Genomic DNA, 22,168 nt, shown 5'->3' on the forward strand with positions numbered 1-22,168 from the left:
TTTGAAAAATGGAAGTTTTCGGATTTGAGGAGTTTGTAATTCGCGCCACGCCCTATCATTGGATATTGGAGCGGTGTTCCGCTAGCGGAACATCTAGATGTAAGAGGTTAACTCTAATGAACTTATCCAGCAGAGGTAACTCTGGGTCTTCCTTTCCAGTGGCGGTCCTCATGAGAGCCAGTTTCATCATAACGTTTGATGGTTTTTGCTACTGCACTTGACCTTTCAAAGTTCTTGAAATGTTCTGGATTTACTGACTTTCATGTCTTAAAGTAATGATGGACTGTAATTTCTCTTTGCTTATTCGAGCTGTTCTTGCCATAATATGGACTTGGTCTTTTACTAAATAGGGCTATCTTCTGTATACCACCCCTACCTTGTCACAACATAACTGATTGGCTCAAATGCATTAAGAAGGAAAGAAATTAAACAAATGAACTTTTAACAAGGCACACCATTCCAGGTGACTACCTCATGAGACTGGTTGAGAGAATGCCAAAAGTGTGTAAATGGTAGCTACTTTGAAGAATTTAAAAATCTAAAATATATTTTTGCGTAAGGGCAATGATTGGAAGTCTATGGTAACTGATGGCATGCTAGTAGATACCAAAGACTTCCAGTAATTCCGCTAAGGGTAGTTAGCATTAACTTGTGAAAGTACCTTTAACTTCCTCCATACTGGATGCAGAGACATAAAAATGGTATCCATGAGTTAATCTGACTCTGGGCTTCAATGCCAAAATCTCAAAGTATCCCTTTAAACCTATGGAAATTAGAACCATGCTCGGTTTAAAATCATTAGTTTTTGCTAAATATATTATTAAATAAAAACTTGAGTTGTCCTTTGCAGGAGTTTGATAATAATTTAATTTAAATGCAACTGCTGTCTTGTGCTTCTCTTGTCAGGCATCCCTTGTTGAATAATGTTTTATCACAAGGGACAAAATGGTTGCCAGGGTCCAATTTTAGCAATCCAAATCAACTTCTCTCACAGCATGAGGTGTGAGAAGAGTTGCAGTTGGGCGTTCAGTATTACTCATCATCGTCTTACGTCATCAGATAAGGGATGTAACAACACTCATCGTCTGAGTGACAATACCTTTTTCAGTCAGTCAACGCAAGCAGCCAATAGACAACAACAGGTTGAAGAGACTTTTATATATTATAAACCAGGTTTCCATCCAACCTTTTTATGGGAGTAAAGTACAGTACATGTCGGATAAAACATGTAATGACAGGCCTGATGGAAACAGCAAATTTGTCAGTAAACGTTCCAAATATTGACAAAACAAAATACGTTAGACAAGGTGGGATCTTTTTGAGTAAAAAAAATATTTTGTGAGAAATGGTGATGGAAACGCCTTTATGCGTAAATATTGATATAAAAACATAATATTGAAGTAAACTTGGAGTCACGCGATATTTTGTGTCGTCCTCCCACTACGACTCGGGAAAGCATGAACACCACTCTTGTTTGGTGTTTTACGTAGTGTAGACTCGTCAACAGAGATGTTAGCATGTTCCAGAGATTTCTGTAAGTCTTTAGCTGACACTCTAGGATTCTTCTTAACCTCATTGAGCATTCTGTGCTGTGTTCTTGAAGTCATCTTTGCAGGACGGCCACTCCTAGGGAGAGTAGCAACAGTGCAGAACTTTCTCCATTTATAGACAATTTGTCTTACCGTGGACTGATGAACATCAAGGCTTTCAGAGATACTTTTATAACCCTTTCCCGCTTTATGCAAGTCAATAATTCTTCATCTTAGGTCTTGTGAGATCTCTTTGTTCGAGGCATGGTTCACATCAGGCAATGCTTCTTGTGTTTTTTATAGGGCAAGGCAGCTCTAACCAACATCTCCAATCTCGTCTCATTGATTGGACTCCAATTAGCTTTTGGAGAAGTCATTAGCCTAGTGGTTCACATACTTTTTCCAACCTACACTGTGAATGTATAAATTATGTATTCAATATAGACAAGAAAAATACAAGAATTTGTCTGTTATTAGTTTAAGCACACTATGTTTGTCAAATTTGATGACCAATTCACGCAGAAATCCAGGTAATTCCAAAGGGTTCACATACTTTTTCTTGGCTAGCGTGCACGAGCCAGGACCAAAGATGGGCACTTATGCCTATATTTGGCCCAAACATAGACGGTCAGATTTGGTCCGGTCCAAATCTGAACCAATCATAGACATCTATGTTTCACAAGTTTGGACAGCACAATACAGCACAGTGCAGTACAGCACAGCAGAGTACAGTACACAGTAAAGTATAGTACAGTAGAGTACAGTACAATACAGTAGAGCACAAGAGCACAAGAATGCAGAAAGGTGATAGGGCCTAATGAATTTATTTAAATTGACTGACGTCCTTATATGAACCGTAACTCAGTAACATCTTTGAAATTGTTACATGTTGCGTTTATATTTTTGTTCAGTGTAGGTGTGCATGCAAAGCAATGCACAACTCTAGATGTCTTACATACTCATATTATTGTGAAGCAAAAGTCCCGACTTTAAATCTTTCTTCTTCTTCTACACAATACTCCTCTTACACTGTTTCAGCTAGAAACGGCAATCAAACTGTCTAATGTGCACAACAGCCACCGGCCGCTAAAGGAACAGATTTTTTTAGGCTGCATTACAACCACACAAAGGAGATGCCACCGTAAAGTTCGAGCCATTATCAAGTGCTTGTCAAATTGTGAATGAGAGACTGAGTGTGTACAGCCTGCGCAAAAAAGAAAGCAGAGCTCATGCCTTTCAAGCAACTTTTTTCAAATCATCATTAGAGTCGCATCATGCAGCAAATGAAGCATATAGGAGTACCTATTTCTTTGTTAACTGGTCAACACAGAATAGCCACATGTGCACACTGCCTCAAATCGTTTGGAGAAAATATCCTTTCTATTTTATTCAGCTTTGTTCAATTGTAGTCTTCATTCCATTAAATAATATAAAATAATGCCACGGAATTCTAAGCAAATCCTGTCTGCTAAATGAACTAGTGTAGTGTCACGTCTACTCCTGCTCCTCCCCTCGACGTCCCTGGTTTACTAACCACCGGTCCTGGCAACTATCATTACGCGCACCTGGCATCAATCATTACGCGTACCTGCACTTCATCATGAGGCACACCTGGACTCCATTACCTCACTCATTACCTCCCCTTTATCTGGCACTCCTTTAGGTTCTTCCCCCAGGCAGTATTGTTTCTGTTTTATGTCAAGACACTACTCCTATGTTGTATCATTCCATGTTCTTTGTTTTATTAAACTTACCACCTGCTTCTCGACTCCCAGCGTCTACAATACAAAATACTGCCTCACAAAATGGAAGCAACAGCAAATCAGAACCTCTCCCAGACGGTCGATGAGCAGGGATACCTACTTCGTCAACACCACGACCAGCTGGCGCAACTGGGGACGGCTATGGAAGAGGTTCTTCGCAGTGTTCAACATCTCAAACATACCCGAGAGGCGTTGCATTCAACTAGTGGAGGATACTCTACCACCAGTCGACCCAGCACACCAGCCCATTCAGCAACCTGCCCAGGTCAGCAATGCCCGTTTGTCCCTCCCGGAGCCCCCACCACGAAAGGTCCAAGGTTGCCATGGTTATTTCTCTGCTGACTGGGAGAGCGTTGGAATGGGCCACGGCTGTCTGGGAGAGAGGAGAGGAGGAGCTGGATTCATACAAGTGGTTCATGGCTCTGTTCAGAGGTATCTTTGATCATCCACCGGAGGGCAGGAGGACAAGACTGCTGCAGAGCACACACTCACCTTCCGGACAGTAGCAGCATCCAGCGGATGGAATTAGCCGGCACTTCAAACGCTATTCAGTAGAGGACTGAGCGATGAGTTCCAGACGGAACTGGCCTGTCGAGACGACAACCTCTCCGTGGACACACTCATCGTGATGGCCATCTGTCTGGATAACCTACTTCAGGAGCATCGGCACTCTCATCGCTTCTCTCCATCCCTCAGTGACCACTCTGGATCAGAGCCTGAACACATGGAGGTAGGGATCACACGCTTCCCTGCGGCAAAGCGACGCAGTCGGAGACAGCTGAGGCTCTGTCTCTATTGTGGTCAAGGAGGGCTCCAGCTACAGCAGTGCCTGGTACGTCCCAACTCGGGATCCACAAGAGCCGTGGGACGGTCACGTGATCTTCCACCTCCTGGGGCAGGTGAGAGTATCTATCCCTTCTTCATCACTTTCTGCCAAACCCTTTTTTTGTCAATTGCACTTAGTTGACTGTCCCTCATGTACTGTTTCTACAGCGTTGGTGGATTCCATTGCCACGGGGAACTTTATTGACCAGACCCTTGCCTCCTCTCTTAACTTCTCTAGGGCCGGAGGGACGAAATCGTCCCACCTACGTAACAGCCAGTGGAATCCTGTGGCGCGATATTCAAATACCTAAAAAATGCAAAAACTTCAATTTTTCAAACATGACTATTTTACACCATTTTAAAGACAAGACTCTCGTTAATCTAACCACACTGTCCAATTTCAAAAAGGCTTTACAACGAAAGCAAAACATTAGATTATGTCAGCAGAGTACCCAGCCAGAAATAATCAGACACCCATTTTTCAAGCTAGCATATAATGTCACAAAAACCCAGAAGACAGCTAAATGCAGCACTAACCTTTGATGATCTTCATCAGATGACACACCTAGGACATTATGTTATACAATACATGCATGTTTTGTTCAATCAAGTTCATATTTATATCAAAAACCAGCTTTTTACATTAGCATGTGACGTTCAGAACTAGCATACCCCCCGCAACCTTACGGTGAATTTACTAAATTACTCACGATAAACGTTCACAAAAAGCATAACAATTATTTTAAGAATTATAGATACAGAACTCCTCTATGCACACGATATGTCCGATTTGAAAATAGCTTTTCGGTGAAAGCACATTTTGCAATATTCTAAGTAGATAGCCCGGCATCACAGGGCTAGCTATTTAGACACCCAGCAAGTTTAGCACTCACCAAAGTCAGATTTACTATAAGAAAAATGTTATTACCTTTGGTGTTCTTCGTCAGAATGCACTCCCAGGACTTCTACTTCAATAACAAATGTTGGTTTGGTCCCAAATAATCCATTGTTATATCCAAATAGCGGCGTTTTGTTCGTGCGTTCAAGACACTATCCGAAAGGGTAAAGAAGGGTGACGAGCATGGCGCATTTCGTGACAAAAAATGTCTAAATATTCCATTACCGTACTTCAAAGCATGTCAACTGCTGTTTAAAATCCATTTTTATGCAATTTTTCTCGTAAAAAAGCGATAATATTCCGACCGGGAATCTGCATTTAGGTAAACAGACGAAAGAAAATAAAGCATGGGGTCGACTCGGGCATTGTCCTCTGATCGGCCACTTGCCAAAAGCGATAATGTGTTTCAGCCATGGGCTGCCTCGATATCATTCAGCTTTTTCCCGGGCTCTGAGAGCATATGGGAGCCGTAGGAAGTGTCACGTTACAGCAAAGATCCTCAGTCTTCAATAAAAAGAGCCAAGATGAACAACAACAACAACTTGTCAGACAGGCCACTTCCCATATAGAATCCTCTCAGGTTTTTGCCTGCCATATGAGTTCTGTTATACTCACAGACACCATTCAAACAGTTTTAGAAACTTTAGGGTGTTTTCTATCCAAAGCCAATAATTATATGCATATTCTAGTTACTGGGCAGGAGTAGTAACCAGATTAAATCGGGTACGTTTTTTATCCGGCTGTGTCAATACTGCCCCCTACCCCCAACAGGTTAACATCACCTCATACCCGCTCTCCTCTCCTTTCCCGGTTCAAGCCCTCGATAGTCGGCCATTAGGTTCCGGGACCATCACACACATCACCAAACCACTCACCCTCACCGTGGAGTCCATCCATCAGGAGAACATTCCCTTCATCATCACCAGTGCACCAGCTCACAAGATCATCCTCGGCCTACCCTGGTTTCAACGCCATAAGCCCACCATCTCATGGTCGAGGATGAAAATCACAGACTGGGCACCCGAATGCTGGAGGACCTGCTTTCCCGTCCCCTGTGGTCCACGTCGGTTGAGAGTCCTGTGATTGCCCTTCAGCGAGGACACCAGGGTTAACACCTCTACTCTTACGATACACATGGGATCTGTGACATGGGATCTTTAGTGACCCCAAAGAGTCAGGACACCTGTTTAACATCCCATTCGAAAGATGGCACCCTACACATGGCAATGGTCCAATCACAGCCCTGGGGCATTGGGTTATTTTTTTTAGACCAGAGGAAAGGGGGCCTCCTCTACTGGCCCTCCAGCACCACTTCCAGCAGCATCTGGTCTAGGTGGGCCCTTTTCTTTACGAAATTTGACTTCACGCTGTGGTCAGTACTTGTGGTCGTTCGTTTTGGTCCTCTTTCGCCAAGGTTAAAAAAACACTAAGGCCGATGTCCTGTCCCATCTCTACGATTTGGGAGAGGGTCCTGTCCAGAAAGCACCCATAATCCTTTCCTCTCGAGTCGTAGTCCCTGTGGTCTGGGACGTAGATGTGGACATTTGCCAGGCTCTGGAGAGGGAGCCCGCACCCACTACCTGTCCTCCTGAGCGCATCTACGTTCCCACAAGGATAAGGGATTGGCTGCTTACCTGGGCACACACAGCTGTCGTCACTGGACATCCAGGTATTTCTCGTACTACTATCTCCGAGAAGTATTGGTGGCCTAACTTGGTGCAGGACGTTATTCGCTACGTCATCTCCTGTTCCGTATGTGCTCAACCCAAACTCCCACGGCACTCTCCAGCAGGGAAACTCCTTCCCATGCCTCTGGGTCCCTGGTCTCATCTATCCATTAACTTTGTTACTGATCTCCCCTCTGACAGTTTCAGCACCATTTTGGTGGTTGTGGATAGACTTTACAAATCCCGTCGTTTCTTCCCTCTCTCTGGTCTCCATACTGCTCTCCAGGTCGCTGAGGCACTCTTCCAGCAGGTCTTCCAGCATTATGGCCTTCCGGAGGACATCGTCTCCGACCGTGGCCCTCAATTCACATCACGGGTATGGAGAGCCTTTATGGAGAAGCTCAGGGTCACGGTCAGCCTCACTTCCGGGTATAAGCCTCATTCCTTCCATGGGCGGAGTACGCTTCCATGGGCAGAGTACGCACAGAATTCGTTATGTCAACTCCCTTCCAGTGTGTTCTGGATTTTCAGCCGGCCCTGGCTCAGTGGAGCCCGGGACAGACTGAAGCTCCTGCAGTGGATGAGTGGTTCAGGAGCACAGAAGACGTGTGGAGCGAGGCTCGCGTGAGACTCCAGGGCGCCGTCCACTGACAGAAGGAGCAGGCAGACCGCCACTGCAGTGAGACTCTCGTGTTCCATCCTGGGGTTGTATCCCAAAGCCATTTGGCATACCCAGATCAGGACCTAACATACGTGTAACGCAGACGCTGGGAGTCTGGAAGCAAGTACAGGGGGGGAATTTAATGCAAAACAAGAGTAGCGTCTGGACATGAGAAACATAACTAATACTGCCTGGGGAAAGAACCAAAGGGAGTGACAGAGATATAGGGGAGTCTCATGAGGTGCAGATGCACGTAACGATGGTGGCAGGTGTGCGTAATAATAAGTAAACTGGCGACAAAGCGCCAGAGAGGGGTAGACGTGACAATGGGGATAACTCAGAGTATGCTATTCTGTTCCTCTGAAATAGACTAAAGTTTCTTCATATCATGCTTATTTAGATCTGTCTAAAATAAATAATGTATTTATTTATTATGAAGGTGTAGGTTATATTACATGGATTTATTAGACTTTTTACATCTTCCAAAGGTCTGCATCAATGTAGGCTGTGTGTGGAAGCCAGGAGATGCTTGATGTGTTTTTGTTAATTAACGATCAATTACCGTGAGACAGACAGTTATTTGCTTGACAATCACTGGCTGACACAATTTTGTGACCGCCACAGCCCTACTCCTGACCACAACAACTGACCAAACAACTACTGAACACACAACTACTGACCGCAACTACTGACCACAACCACACAACTACAGACCACAATTTCTGATCACAACCAATTACCACAACCACACAATTACTGACCACAACCACACAACTACTGACCAGACCACAACCCCTGACTACAACTCCTAACCAGAACTAATGACCAAACACACACCTACTGACCACAACCTCACACCTACTGACCACAAAACGACTGACCAAATCAAATGACCACAAGTACTGACAGCATCCACACAACTACTGACCTCCACTACCAGCCAAAAGTACTGACCAAAATCACTGAGTAAAACCACACAACTACTAACCAGACAACTACTAAACCACAACTAAATGACCACAACCACACATCTACTGACCACAAACACAAAACTACTGAACACAATTACTGAACACAACCCCTGACCACAATTACTGAACATAACCACTACTACTGACCACTACTACTGACCAAAACGACAACTACTGACCTAACATATTGACCACAAACACAAAACTACTGACAACAACATCACAACTACTGACCACAACCACACAGTACTACTGACCACTACTGTCAAGGGATTGGCATTTTAAATTCTTTCACTTTGTGCTTCCTCATCCATTGCATGAGAGAATATTTCAACAAATCTGATCAATGAATATTTGAATGCAAGGTGAAGAGGAGGTGCTTGAATGGTAGCTGCCAAAAGATCTGGAGTCAGTGGGCGACCAGATGACACTTACGGACACTTCTCTCTGAAGATGTGCTCAGGGAGGAGGTAAGGGGCCTCCAGGTTCCTCATCTCAATCACCTAGAAGAGTAATGGGATGGAGAGACAGTAAGAGATTGAGGGAGGGGGGAGGGAGAGAGAGAAGTAAATGTAAACAGATTATTGTGGATGCTGTTACTACTGGCCTACAGACAACTCAACTCATCAATTTTTCCTGAACTCTCTCTTTAATTCCAAGGTAATTTACCTTGCTGACTTGTTGACAGAAGGCTGGGTTGGCGATCATCTGACTAAGAAAGTTCAGGTAGGCCGCCACCAGTGCCATGATGCCACAGCGGATGACCATGGGCATGTTCTCCTCATTAGCCAAGGACATATCCTGCAACCAATGAAAAGCTTTAGAAATATGCCACACAAGGGCTTTTTTTTGCAACAGATAGAAAGGAAAATAAAAAAATGGATTGTCCAGAGAAGAGAAAATGTGCCTTTGGCTTTAGTGTAGCATAGAGCACATTACAACAGCCCTATGGCTAGCTAGCTATCTTATAGAATTCTATGCTAGTTGCAATTAATTCAGTCAGGCATTCAACTAATATTTACATTCCACCTGACTCAGGGTCATGTTCATTACAGCACACCATTGCAAAGGAAAATGAAAATGAGCATTTCTTATTGAATAGTATCAGCAGGGTTGGATAGGTTACTTTTTAAATGTAATCTGTTACAGTTACTAGTTACCTGTCAAATTGTTATCCGTAACTGAACTTTTGGATTACCTAAACTCAGTAACAATCTGATTACTTTGTTACTTTTGGAGTACTTTCCCCTTAAAAGGCATTAGAAGAAGACAAAAAGGATCCATCAAACACATTTAGCGTGTCATCATAGTGGTCTGACTTGTGGCCAGACTCAGGTGGAACAAACAAACGTACACATTTTTTCAATGCTGAATTGAATGTCATTGAGAAAACAGAAAGGTGTCAATGTATTTTTTTTTTATAAACATCCTTTCTGAATTTAAAAGTAATCTAAGAAGTAATCTAGTTTTTACAAAGTATCTCTAATCTGATAGGAACATTTTTGCTGGTAGCGTAAGCAATTACAGTTACTGTTTTTCTAATAACATTACATGTAACTGATTACATGTAATCAGTTACTCCCCAACCCTGAGTATCAGATAGTATCTTCCTTCTTCAGTCTGTTTTGGAGTATTTTCTTCAATCTTGTGTCCACTGAACACAACCTTGTCGCACTGCAACAATGCTGAGAGGACATCCCTGGCATTTGTATCTGAGGCATTGACTGATCAAATCAAGCTCCTCAAAAGTATTTACTCCCATTAAACTGCAGCTGATATCATTTCGTCACAGCTTCCCATGTTGATAGGGCTATTGTAAAAAGTAATTCTGTGCCTGTTAATTTAATTTCAATTGATAGCTCTGTTAGCTCCCTTAAGAAACCCACTGTTGTTAGCTCCACATATGCTATTAAGAGTTTTGTATCAAGCTATCATTTTGCTACATTTGCTCATAAGCATAGGGGTATTGTCAAAAGTAATCTTGTGCACACTATCCTAAATTCTACTATTAGCTCTGTACATTTTGAATCCAACCAGGAAGCCTATTGTGGCGAGCTCATACAGTTCTATTGACCAGTGTCACCATGGATACGCCTGCCTTTTTCAAATCTTGCAGAGAGCTTGGACTTATATATATATAAATGTGTCTAAACTGGACTTTCTGGATGTCTGAGTGTATGAACCAGAACGTCTGGGCTTGTGTATCTCAGAGACTTGGCTGAATAATTTGATTATGGATAAGGACGTTGCTATTGCGGACAAGAGAAAGGACGAGGGGTTGACATTTATGTAAGATCTTCTCTTATAGCATAATGCACTCTTAGCATCTTTATCACCAAAATGTGTGAGCTGTTGGTTATAAAAGTGGACTTAAGCCAAATTATGCATATATACACTACCGTTCAAAAGTTTAGGGTCACTTAGAAATGTCCTTGTTTTTGAAAGAAAAGCACATTTTTTGTCCATTAAAATAACATAAAATGTATCAGAAATACAGTGTAGACATTGTTAATGTTGTAAATGACTATTGTAGCTGGAAACGGCAGATTTTTTTATGGAATATCTATCTACATAGGTGTACAGAGGCTCATTATCAGCAACCATCACTCCTGTGTTCCAATGGCACGTTGTGTTAGCTAATCCAAGTTGATCATTTTAAAAGGCTAATTGATCATTAGAAAACCCTTTTGCAATTATGTTAGCACAGCTGAAAACTGTTGTGCTGATTAAAGTAGCAATAAAACTGGCCTTCTTTAGACTAGTTGAGTATCTGGAGCATCAGCATTTGTGGGTTTGATTACAAACTCAAAATCCCCAGAAACAAAGAACTTTCTTCTGAAACTCATAAGTCTATTCTTGTTCTGAGAAATGAAGGCGAGAAATTGCCAAGAAACTGAAGATCTCGAACAACGCTTTGTACGACTCTCTTCACGGAACAGAGCAAACTGGCTCTGACCAGAATAGAAAAAGGAGTGGGAGGCCCCAGTCCAGAACTGAGCAAGAGGACAAGTACATTAGAGTGTCTAGTTTGAGAAACAGACGCCTCAAGTCCTCAACTGGCAGCTTCAATAAATAGGACCCGCAAAACACCAGTCTCAAAGTCAACAGTGAAGAGGCGACTCCGGGATGCTGGCCTTCTAGGCAGAGTTGCCAAGAAAAAGCCATATCTCAGACTGGCCAATAAAAAGAAAAGATTAAGATGGGCAAAAGAACACAGCCACTGGAACTCTGCCTAGAAGGCCAGCAGTTTCTTGCCTTGGCAAATCGCGCTGTTAAGACACTGATGCCCTTTGCAACCACGTACCTATGTGAGAGTGGATTCTCGGCCCCAAATAGCATGAAAACTAAATACAGGCACAGACTGTGTGTAAAATGATTTAAGACTGTGACTCTCTCCAATACAACCCAACATTGCAGAGTTATGTTCATCCTTTAAAGCACACCCTTCTCATTAACCTGTGGTGAGGTTTTATATGTAAAATGATTGATTATTATTATTTGTGCCCTGGTCCTATAAGAGCTCTTTGTCTCTTCCCACACGCCGGGTTGTGACAAAACTCACACTTATGTTTAATAAATGTATCGTATAGTGTGTGTGTGTGGCAGGCTTACAATGATGGCAAAAAACAACATTTGAGAGTGCGCTGACCCTGGTGCTAGAGGGGGTACCCAGCTGGAGGTTGAATGTTTTGAAGGGGTACGGGACTATAAAAAGTTTGGGAACCACTGCCTTAGATTATAGAAAGAATCGTGTTGCCGTGTTCGTAGACTTGTCAAAAGATGTTGATGCTGTAAACCATGTTATTCTGTTGAATAAGCGGTCCTCGATAGGGTTGGGTACTGATGCTTGCCGATGGTTTCAGAATTTTCTCTATGAAAAAAACAAGGTAAATGGGGTAAAATTAGAGTTCCTTGATTTACATAAAGGGGTGCCCCAAAGTGCCCCGCTACTGTTTACAATCTATATAAATAACATTGGTAATGCTGTAAAAAAACAACAGTATATTCATTTGTATGCAGATGATATAGTGTTGTATTGCATCGCTCCATCGGTTGGCCAAGCCGTTTCACAATAAATGCGAAAATCAGACTTAGAATTTTGAAGTCTGATTTTCAAGCACTGCAGACGTCACTATTGGATCTGAAGTTAGTGCTAAATGCAAATAAGAGTTTTCACCTCTGGAGGAAAAGCGTGCCCAAAGTAAACTGCCTGTTACTCAGGCCCAGAAGCTAGGATATGCATATAATTGGTAGATGTGGATAGAAAACACTCTAAAGTTTCCAAAACTGTTAAAAAATGTCTGTGAGTATAACAGAACTGATATGTCAGGCAAAAACCTGAGAAAAATCCATCCAGGAAGTGGGATTTTTTTATGTTTGTAGTTTTCTATTGAATGTCAATACAGTATCCATTGACTGAGGACTCAAATTGCACTTCCTATGGCTTCCACTAGATGTTAACAGTCTTTAGAAATTGTTTCAGGCTTGTATTCTGAAAAATGATGGAGTAAGACCACTCTGAGTGAGTGGATATTGGAAAGTCTCCAGACCTGTTTGGTGCGCGTGACCTAGAGCGCGCCTTTCTTGTTTTTCTTTTATATTGACGAAGCTATTGTCCGGTTGAAATATTATTGATTATGTGATGGCCACACCAATACCTTGACTTTGTGGTCCTTAAGACATTAAGCCAGAACTTAGGAAGTATGCTTGGGGTCATTGTCCATTTGGAACACCCATTTGCGACCAAGTTTTAACTTCCTGACTGATGCCTTGAGATGTTGCTTCAATATATCCACATCATTTTCCTGCCATTTATTTTGTGAAGTGCACCAGTCCCTCCTGCAGCAAAGCACCCCCACAACATGATGCTGCCACCCCCGTGCTTCACGGTTGGGATGGTGTTCTTCGGCTTGCAAGCCTCCCCCTTTTTCCTCCAAACATAATGATGGTCATTATGACCAAACAGTTCTATTTTTGTTTCATCAGACCAGAGGACATTTCTCCAAAAAGTATGATCTTTGTCCCCATGTGCAGTTGCAAACCGTAGTCTGGCTTTTTTATGGCGGTTTTGGAGCAGTGGCTTCTTCCTTGCTGAGCGGCCTTTCTGGTTATGTCGATATTGGACTCGTTTTACTGTGGATATAGATACTTTTGTACCTGTTTCCTCCAGCATCTTCACAAGGTCCTTTGCTGTTGTTCTGGGATTGATTTGCACTTTTCGCACCAAAGTACGTTCATCTCTAGGAGACAGAACGCGTCTCTATCCTGAGCGGTATGACGGCTGCATGCTCCCATAGTGTTTATACTTGCGTACTATTGTTTGTACAGATGAACGTGGTACCTTCAGGCGTTTGGAAATTGCTCCCAAGGATGAACCAGATTTGTGGAGGTCTGCAATTGTTTTTCTGAGGTCTTGGCTGATTTCTTTTGAAAGTAGGCCTTGAAATACATCCACAGGTACACCTCCAATTGATGTCAATTAGCCAATCAGAAGGGTCTAAAGCCATTACATAATTTTCTGGAATTTTCCAAGCTGTTTAAAGGCACAGTCAACTTAGTGTATGTAATCTTCTGACCGACTGAAGTTGTGATAGTGAATTATAAGTGAAATAATCTGTCTGTAAACAATTGTTGGAAAAATTACTTGTGTCATGCACAAAGTAGATGTCCTAACTGACTTGCCAAAACTATAGTTTGTTAACAAGAAATTAGTGGAGTGGTGTAAAACAAGTTTTAATTCCTCCAACCTAAGTGGGTGTAAACTTCCGACTTCAACTGTATATTGCTCAATGACACTACTATCTCCCAATACTTCAAACCGAGGAGAAAATAAAAGTTCACCAACTCACGCAAACTGGCCATAATGTCAACCTGTGCATGAGGGCAAGCCAAGCTTGCCAAGTAGCCTGTGCTAACATTTCAGCATAATAAAGGCTATTTCTCATAATAACGACATCTTCTCGTTATAACGTTACCTTTCTTGTTGTAAATATGAATTCCTACAAAAACAACTAAAAGCAGGTATCGTTGCTTAGGCAATGTTTTGTTGACAGTTTTTTCCCTCCCGTCATTATGAATAAATTACATTGACTTTACTAAAATGTGTCCTGTGACACAATGACTGATGCCACAGGACACCTATTACCTACATACTCATTGCATGGCAACAATTGCAAACCAAAACTCAATCACGGATATGAAATTGCACACGTTAGGATTCAGCCCCAAATCACCAAAAATCTCTGAAGTTACAGCACGCTATCGCTGTCTTCCATCCTACCTGCAGGGCAAGAGCCAGCCTGATGAGGTCCACCACCACCTCCTCATTGGCCAGCTCAATGGTGAGCACAGCCAGGGTAGTGAAGAGCAGCTCAAAGTTCTTGTGACCGTTGTCCTCTTCCTTGCAGCCCAGGAAGATGTGACGGTACAACTGCTGCCCATGCTGAGAGGAGAGGAAGGGAGGGATGGATGAATGAATGAGTAGATGGATAGAAGGAGAGAAGAATGATTGGGTAGATGGATGGATGTGTGTGTGGATAGAAGGATGGAGAGAGAGAGACTAATTATTTTAAATAAACAATCTACTTACAGAAATAACTTCATATTCTTGTAATTTGGACCTGTAATTTACCAGCCCTTCAATATCTTCAGATTTAGTACTTTTTCTTTGGCAACACGGTACAAAAATGCTTTTCGCAGAATTGAACAATCGAAGCACCGGAATTTCATAACTAGAAATGGTCATGGCGGTCATTCTGACCGTTGATAAATTCATTGTATAAATATTCCATAATAAATTGCTAAATTAACTTATTTATTATGTTAAAGGCCAGGACACCCCATTTTAATTGTAATCAGTCAGAAATGTATTAATTGATCCAGAAGCTCAAAGTGTAAATATTAAAATAAGACGATAAGTACATTTCAAAAGATTTCTATGTGTAAGACAACAGTTGCCTGGCCAGCTAATGGCCCGGCCAAACAACACCTAAACTACATTGAAACTAATTTCACACATATAACAATAGATATAAATTGGCAATAGTCTGATGGGTCACAAAATTATCAATTGTCAAATTGAGAATTAAATAACCAGCGCAGTGTGCATTGACAAAGGGAATGGAGCTTACCAAAAAGCATTTTCCCCTACCAGCTGTGCTGCTTCTCCGTGCAGCCCGCACAGCACAACTGGTAGGGGAAAACGCTCGAGTCGCATAAAATGGAATATAACGTTGTGATTAAAGTTCAGAAATACAGAATTTTTTTCAGTTTTTAAAAGGACGTATTTTGGTGTTTTTGGAGCCATTGTTCATGTTTTTCCGTAGCCCCCCTACTGTAGAACAAGCAATAAGGAAGTCTATTGCGGATGTGGTAGGTTTCGCAAATCCAAGTGAAATCCCCCCCCCCCCCCAAAAGTGTCTGGACCCTTCTATAACGTGTAATTTACATACATTTAGATTTAGTTGTAATATAGTGAACAATCCTTTAAATATGCATATGGTCATTTTGACCGTCACGGTGCTTGAGATAGAAATGCTCTGAAAGTTTTTGTCATTTATGATATCTCCAAATTACTGCTGGAGTGGAACATACACATAAAGTATTTAGGAAAAGTCAGGGACAGGTGGGTTCAAGGAATTTATTGAAATTAAGTTATTGAAAATGGTCAGATTGACCATCTTGATCGTTCTAGTGTTAAATATCTGAAAGAAAAAAAAGTGATTACAATTCCTACGAATTTGAGTATTTCGAACCATTGAGACAGCAAGAGAGAGAAAGATTTTAAAAATCTGACAAACCAATAAAAGAGAGTAGGTTTTTAGATGACTGATAGAGCATGAGCGCGAGTGAGAGAGCGACAGAGCGAGACAGAGAGAAAGAAAGAAAAATCCATGTCCATGGAAGAGACAGAGCTTGCTCAGGAATGGCAGCAGGCAGGTGTGAGTGCTTCTGCACGTACAGTGAGGTGAAGACTTTTGGAGGATGGCCTGGTGTCAAGAAGGGCAGCAAAGAAGCCACTTCTCTCCAGGAAAAACATCAGGGACAGACTGATATTCTGCAAATGGTACATGGATTGGACTGCTGAGGACTGAGGTAAAGTCATTTTCTCTGATGAATCCCCTTTCCGATTGTTTGGGGCATCCGGAAAAAAGCTTGTCCGGAGAAGACAAGGTGAGCGCTACCATCAGTCCTGTGTTATGCCAACAGTAAAGCATCCTGGGACCATTCATGTGTGGGGTTGCTTCTCAGCCAAGGGAGTGGGCTCTCTCACAATTTTGCCTAAGAACACAGCCATGAATAAAGAATGGTACCAACACATCCTCCGAGAGCAACTTCTCCCAACCATCCAGGAACAGTTTGGTGACGAACAATGCCTTTTCCAACATGATGGAGCACCTTGCTTTAAGGAAAAAGTGATAACTAAGTGGCTCGGGGAACAAAACATCGATATTTTGGGTCCATGGCCAGGAAACTCCCCAGACCTTAATCCCATTGAGAACTTGTGGTCAATCCTCAAGAGGCGGGTGGACAAGCAAAAACCCACAAATTCTGACAAACTCCAAGCATTGATTATGCAAGAATGGGCTGCCATCAGTCAGGATGTGGCCCAGAAGTTAATTGACAGCATGCCAGGGCGGATTGTAGATGTCTTCAAAAAGAAGGGTCAACACTGCAAATATTGACTCTTTGCATCAACTTCATGTAATTGTCAATAAAAGCCTTTCACACTTATGAAATGCTTGTAATTATACTTCAGTATTCCATAATAACATCTGACAAAAATATCTAAAGACACTGAGGCAGCAGACTTTGTGGAAATTAATAAGTGTCGTTCTCAAAACTTTTGGCCACGACTGTTCATTCAGATCCACAGAACCAGACATGCAGCTTGTGGCCGTTAGGGGGCTCCTGAGGGCTGACAAACTACTCCACAGCAATGTCTCAAAATGTAGTGACCGCAACCCCCTCCCCTTCAACAACTAATGGACGATTTGCAATGACATCTCAGTAGGAAACCTCCCTAAATGGACCCCATGAAGCGAGGGGAAACTAAAAACAAATATTCTGACCTCCAACGTGACAATGGCGAGCGCTAGCGAGACAGAGAGAAGCAAATCTGAAGAGGCACCGACGTCTTTCAAATACGCTGTGTGCGAACATTTTGGATTCAGCGTTCAATACGATTACGAGGGTAAGAAGACCATAAACAAACAAAGTACAGTCTGCAAGCATTGCTTTGCCACTGTCGGCTACTCGAGTGGAAATAGTTCTAACATGACGTGTCATTTCTCGCCGCCATCACCCGGCCGTATCCCTTGAAAGTGGAGCTGAAGCAAGGAGAGTACACTCGTTAGCGAAAACACAATCTCTTGCTGCTGCCTTCCAACAACAATTTGCGACAAATTCAGAAACATGAAGAAATAATGAAAGCAGTGGGCGTATTCATAGCCAAAGATTTGCAGCCCTATTCGGTGGTTACTGACTCGGGATTTTGTCACATGATGATTTTTTTTTTTACGCGTTACAATGTCCCCTCCCGCACACATTTCAGCAGCAAAGTAATTCCCAAACTCAATGAAACATCACGGAGAGGAATTGAAAAGGAATTGACACAGACAGCCTTTCTAGCTCTCTCCACTGATAGTTGGACCTCCAGAGCAACTCAAAGCTACCTCACTGTGACGGTTCACTATGTACTGGATTGGGAGATGAAGAGCTACAGGTTGTCAAAACAAAGAAGCACTTTTAATTGTAATGTTTTTCTCCCTTTGATTTCATTCAGTAGAGACAGAAACCAGGCCTTGTCAGTCAGGCTGCCATTTTTCTGAATGGAAAGTTTTATTTGTCTGTAGGCAAAATAAAGAGCTAAATATAGCACCGGACGTTCAAAAAGGCCAGAGATGGGTAAATGGGACTGTGGTGCAAAGAGGGGGATGCAGCACTGTGACCGAAGAACCCACATTTGCGCAATCACTCAACACATCACAAGCTTTAGTAAAGTGGACAACATCACTGGAGCAAATACCTAAAGTAACCAACCAAAGATGACTGCATCGATAAAATAAACTTGTTTGTGAGTCAGCGAGCAGTGTCACCCTCTTTAACGAAAGAGAAGGTGGTGGGTAGTTCCTTATTCATTTAGTCAGATATTCAAATACACACTCGATGGCTCATGAAAATAACTTGAAGCCATGACCTAAAAATAACCAACCTACAAGACTGCCTCTGACACTTAATAGCCTTAAGCAGGGTCGTGTTCAGTAGGCAAGAAATGTTCGAAAACGGTCTGAAACTGGGTGAAGAAGTGAGGTACTTATTTGGTATTTTATTAGGATCCCCATTAGCTGTTGTGAAAGCAGCAGCTACACTTCCTTGGGTCCACACAAAACATGAAACATGACATAATACAGAACATTAATAGACAAGAACAGCCTAACACTCACTTTCTGTTTAAAAACATTTAGCTGCATGTTGCTACCTTGCGCCCTAATCAACACGACCCAGCTGGCGACATAGCTCTCTAGCTACTTATTATCTTCCTCTGACAAAGGCGGATTGAGCTCTATTAATTAGCCTTGACAGCGGCAGCGATAGCATGAATGCTAAATGCTGCAATGTATTCGGTGGCAATGGTTTCTTTATGGGGGACTTGCAAGAGTCGAGGGTAAATGCTAAATGTTGTGGAGCATATCGCAGCTAGGGGAGCCTGAGCTATGGCCTCTGTGTGGATGACATTGTCTCTAAACTATGTTCAGCTTACCTTCCTCATATACAGTGAGGTCCAAAATGATTGGATTCCTTGTTAAGGATTAGCAAAAAAACACACAAAAAAACCAATTTATTTTGGTAATACAACCAACGCAAAAGAACAGTTGCTTTGAAGTTATTTACAATGTTTTAAGGGTTGATGAAAAGTGTATTCCCATACTGACTTTTACAGATGTCCTTTGTATTGCTGTAGACTTGACGGACTAGACTGGACTCATTCCCTCTCAAACAAAAAGAAGAAATCTATATTTTCTCTGGTAGGCACAACCTACCTGGCACCTCTACAAACAACAACCTCCAGTCAAAACCGTTACAGTACGCTTACCCTCCACTACATCCCTGATGCAATACCTAAACTCTTCGAACACATGCCTCATAAAATCAGCTAGACATTGGGACCTCAATAAGCTGAATCAGGCATGTAAGTGCTGGGCTGGAACAAAAGCCTACATTGCTCTATGATGTTAGGATTGCTTATCTACATGTGGTATTGGCAGGGAGGTGTGGAGTATTGAAAATTAGCCAGTTGGCAAAATCTGGCACATTGACAGAAAGGGCGATTAATGTGCATTGTCCCCATCAAATAAACCTAACAAAGTAAAGTAGAATAGTGTCTGTTTATTACACTGCAATAAGGTACAACTGCCACCAACAGAGGACAGAGCAGCCAGGTTGTTCAAGATTGATGTCGAAATTGTCCTGAGGACATCTGGAAATGCCTTAAAAAACAGCCACTAGAGACAACAGTTATTACCATCAAGTAGGCTTGGGTTTTGTAATCCAATGACTCTGGATCAGAAGGTTGCGCGTTCGATTCCAGTCATGGACACTTGTTTTTTTATTTGGGGTTTTAACCCTATCACAAACCTTAACCATTTGGAATAAGTGCCTAAACGTAATGTTTTAACCCTATCACAAACCTTAACCCTTACCTTAACCATTTGGAATAGGTGCCTAAACTTAATGTTTTAACCCTATCACAAACCTTAACCCTTACCTTAACCATTTGGAATGAGTGCCTAAACTTAACCCTTAACTTCTAAAATGGACTTTTGGAGAAATGGAACGATACAGCACCAGCAGCAACAAAAACACTTTGACATGTTAAGTTTGGAGAACGTAGATGAACGTCTAATTCTGCTGCAGTGAGACTGTGAGAGCTTGTTGCAGTAAAGAGCCGTGGCAGAACCATTTGTGATCCATAGTGGTTTTCTATGGGGAGCTGTAATGGAGCGTTGCAACTGGCCCCAGCTTGTTATTTATTGGAAGACAAACTAATGGTAACGCTGTCTGTGAAAATCAATCATCAGAGATACTATTGTGCTGCTTTACCTTTTAACACTGTCTATGAATGAAAAGATAGGGTTTTTTATCACCCAAGCTAACGGCTCATTCTACCAAGCATTATAAATGCAGAACTTCATTACGCAATCATAATGCATCACACACAGGTAGTATAATGTGCAATACTGGAAGTGTATCATTTTTTAAGTATAACTTTTTATTCACCTTTTTCATGAACCCAACGTCTTGTTTCGATATCTTCTCCCTCTTTATCTTCAAGGCCGCCACATTAGGAATGATCCTAACAAAAAAGAGAGATTCAAAAATGAAAGATATATTTAGTCGCTAGTGAAAGTCACACCCCTTGCACAGTCTTAAAAAGGACTGGATTTTTCCCCTACTGATTTTCACAACCAACTACACACTTTCAAGGTGAAAGAAAATAATTAGTGATGCACTGATATGACATTTTTGGCCAATACCGATATCCGATATTTTTCTTGCCCCCCCAAAAAACGATACCGATAAACAATATTTTAAATTTTAGCAGCCTTTTAAGCATTCTAGTACAGTTAAATAGTTAATTAACACACACACGGACGCAGCGGTCCAAGGCTCGGCATTTCAGTGGAAGAGGCATCACTACAGTCCCTGGTTCGAATCAAGGCTCTATCACATCCGGCCGTGATTGGGAGTCCCATAGCACAATTGGCCCAGCGTTGTCCGGGTTTGGCCAGGGTAGGCCGTCATTGTAAAAAATAATTTGTTCTTAACTGACTTGCCTAGTTAAATAAAGGTTACACACCCACACACACACACACCACACACACACACACCAAAAAGTTATTTTGTTGGCATTTACGTATGTCCCCATTACCAGTAAAACATAATCAAAACCTATTTCTGTCACGTACTTGCTGTGCTGTTTCGTTGTTCATTTGTTCAGTCGTTTCATTCTCAACCAGGATTTCTATGGAACGCCGTTTGGGTCTTTGCTATGGAACGCAGTTTGGGTCTTGCGTGTCAAAAATAAAACAATGACCAGTAGATGACACTATTTGACCTGTCAAATAAGCTTGTTGACCAATCAGGACCTGAATATGACTGCACGTCACATAATAATTTAATGCGTTCATAAATTTTTTAACGTAGTTATTACACATGGATTACACTATCACTTGTATTTCATGTCACAACGATTCATCGATACATATGCTACGATGCTGGTAAAGTTGTCTCGCGCACCTACAGTGCTGGTCATAAAAGCTAGCTAGCTCATGGATGCAAATGGATGTGTTTTCTTCCCCAAAAACATATCAAGACGACAGTCTGATACAGTAGCTATAGTTAGCTAGCTAACTATATAGCTAGGTGTCATCATCTAAAATAACCCTGATTTATAAGACAGTTATTATTTGATTAATGGTGGATGGACCCATCTATGTGAAGCTAGCCACAATAAGGATTAGCCACAATAGTGGACTTTGCGGTTAGCCTTCAAAATAAAAGGATTCCATAATTCTACTATTTGTATTCATTTGCATCACTGTCAATTACATACTATTATTTTGAAGGCAAACCACAAATTCCACTATTCTGCCTAATCCTTATTGTGGCTCGCTTCACAACACATAACCCGGTCCGGTCGAGTCTCACTAGCCAGATGACGCTAGCTGGCTGCTTATAACGTTAGCCTTGGGCAACAGGGTTATGTAGCTGGCTAGCTATTTATTTTCATGAACTGAAATTCAATTTCATTAGGCAAACAACAAGTGGCAACCTAGCTAATACTTACTCACA

General features: G+C 41.9%; 1 protein-coding gene across 2 annotated transcripts in view; it reads right to left on the minus strand.

Annotated features, from left to right (window-relative positions):
• Positions 1–22,168, minus strand: part of efr3a (EFR3 homolog A (S. cerevisiae)) — a 253,752-nt gene that overhangs the window by 25,958 nt on the left and 205,626 nt on the right. For both annotated transcript variants that reach the window (XM_082960689.1, XM_014139103.3), the window contains 4 exons: positions 20,594–20,669; positions 14,595–14,756; positions 8,984–9,115; positions 8,750–8,817 (listed from right to left, as the gene is read on the minus strand). In XM_082960689.1, coding sequence (XP_082816815.1) covers positions 8,750–8,817; positions 8,984–9,115; positions 14,595–14,756; positions 20,594–20,669 — 438 coding nt within the window. The remainder of the gene's footprint in view (positions 1–8,749; positions 8,818–8,983; positions 9,116–14,594; positions 14,757–20,593; positions 20,670–22,168) is intronic.

This window comes from Salmo salar, chromosome 14, assembly GCF_965601325.2.
Source record: "Salmo salar chromosome 14, fSalSal1, whole genome shotgun sequence".
NCBI lineage: Eukaryota > Metazoa > Chordata > Actinopteri > Salmoniformes > Salmonidae > Salmo > Salmo salar.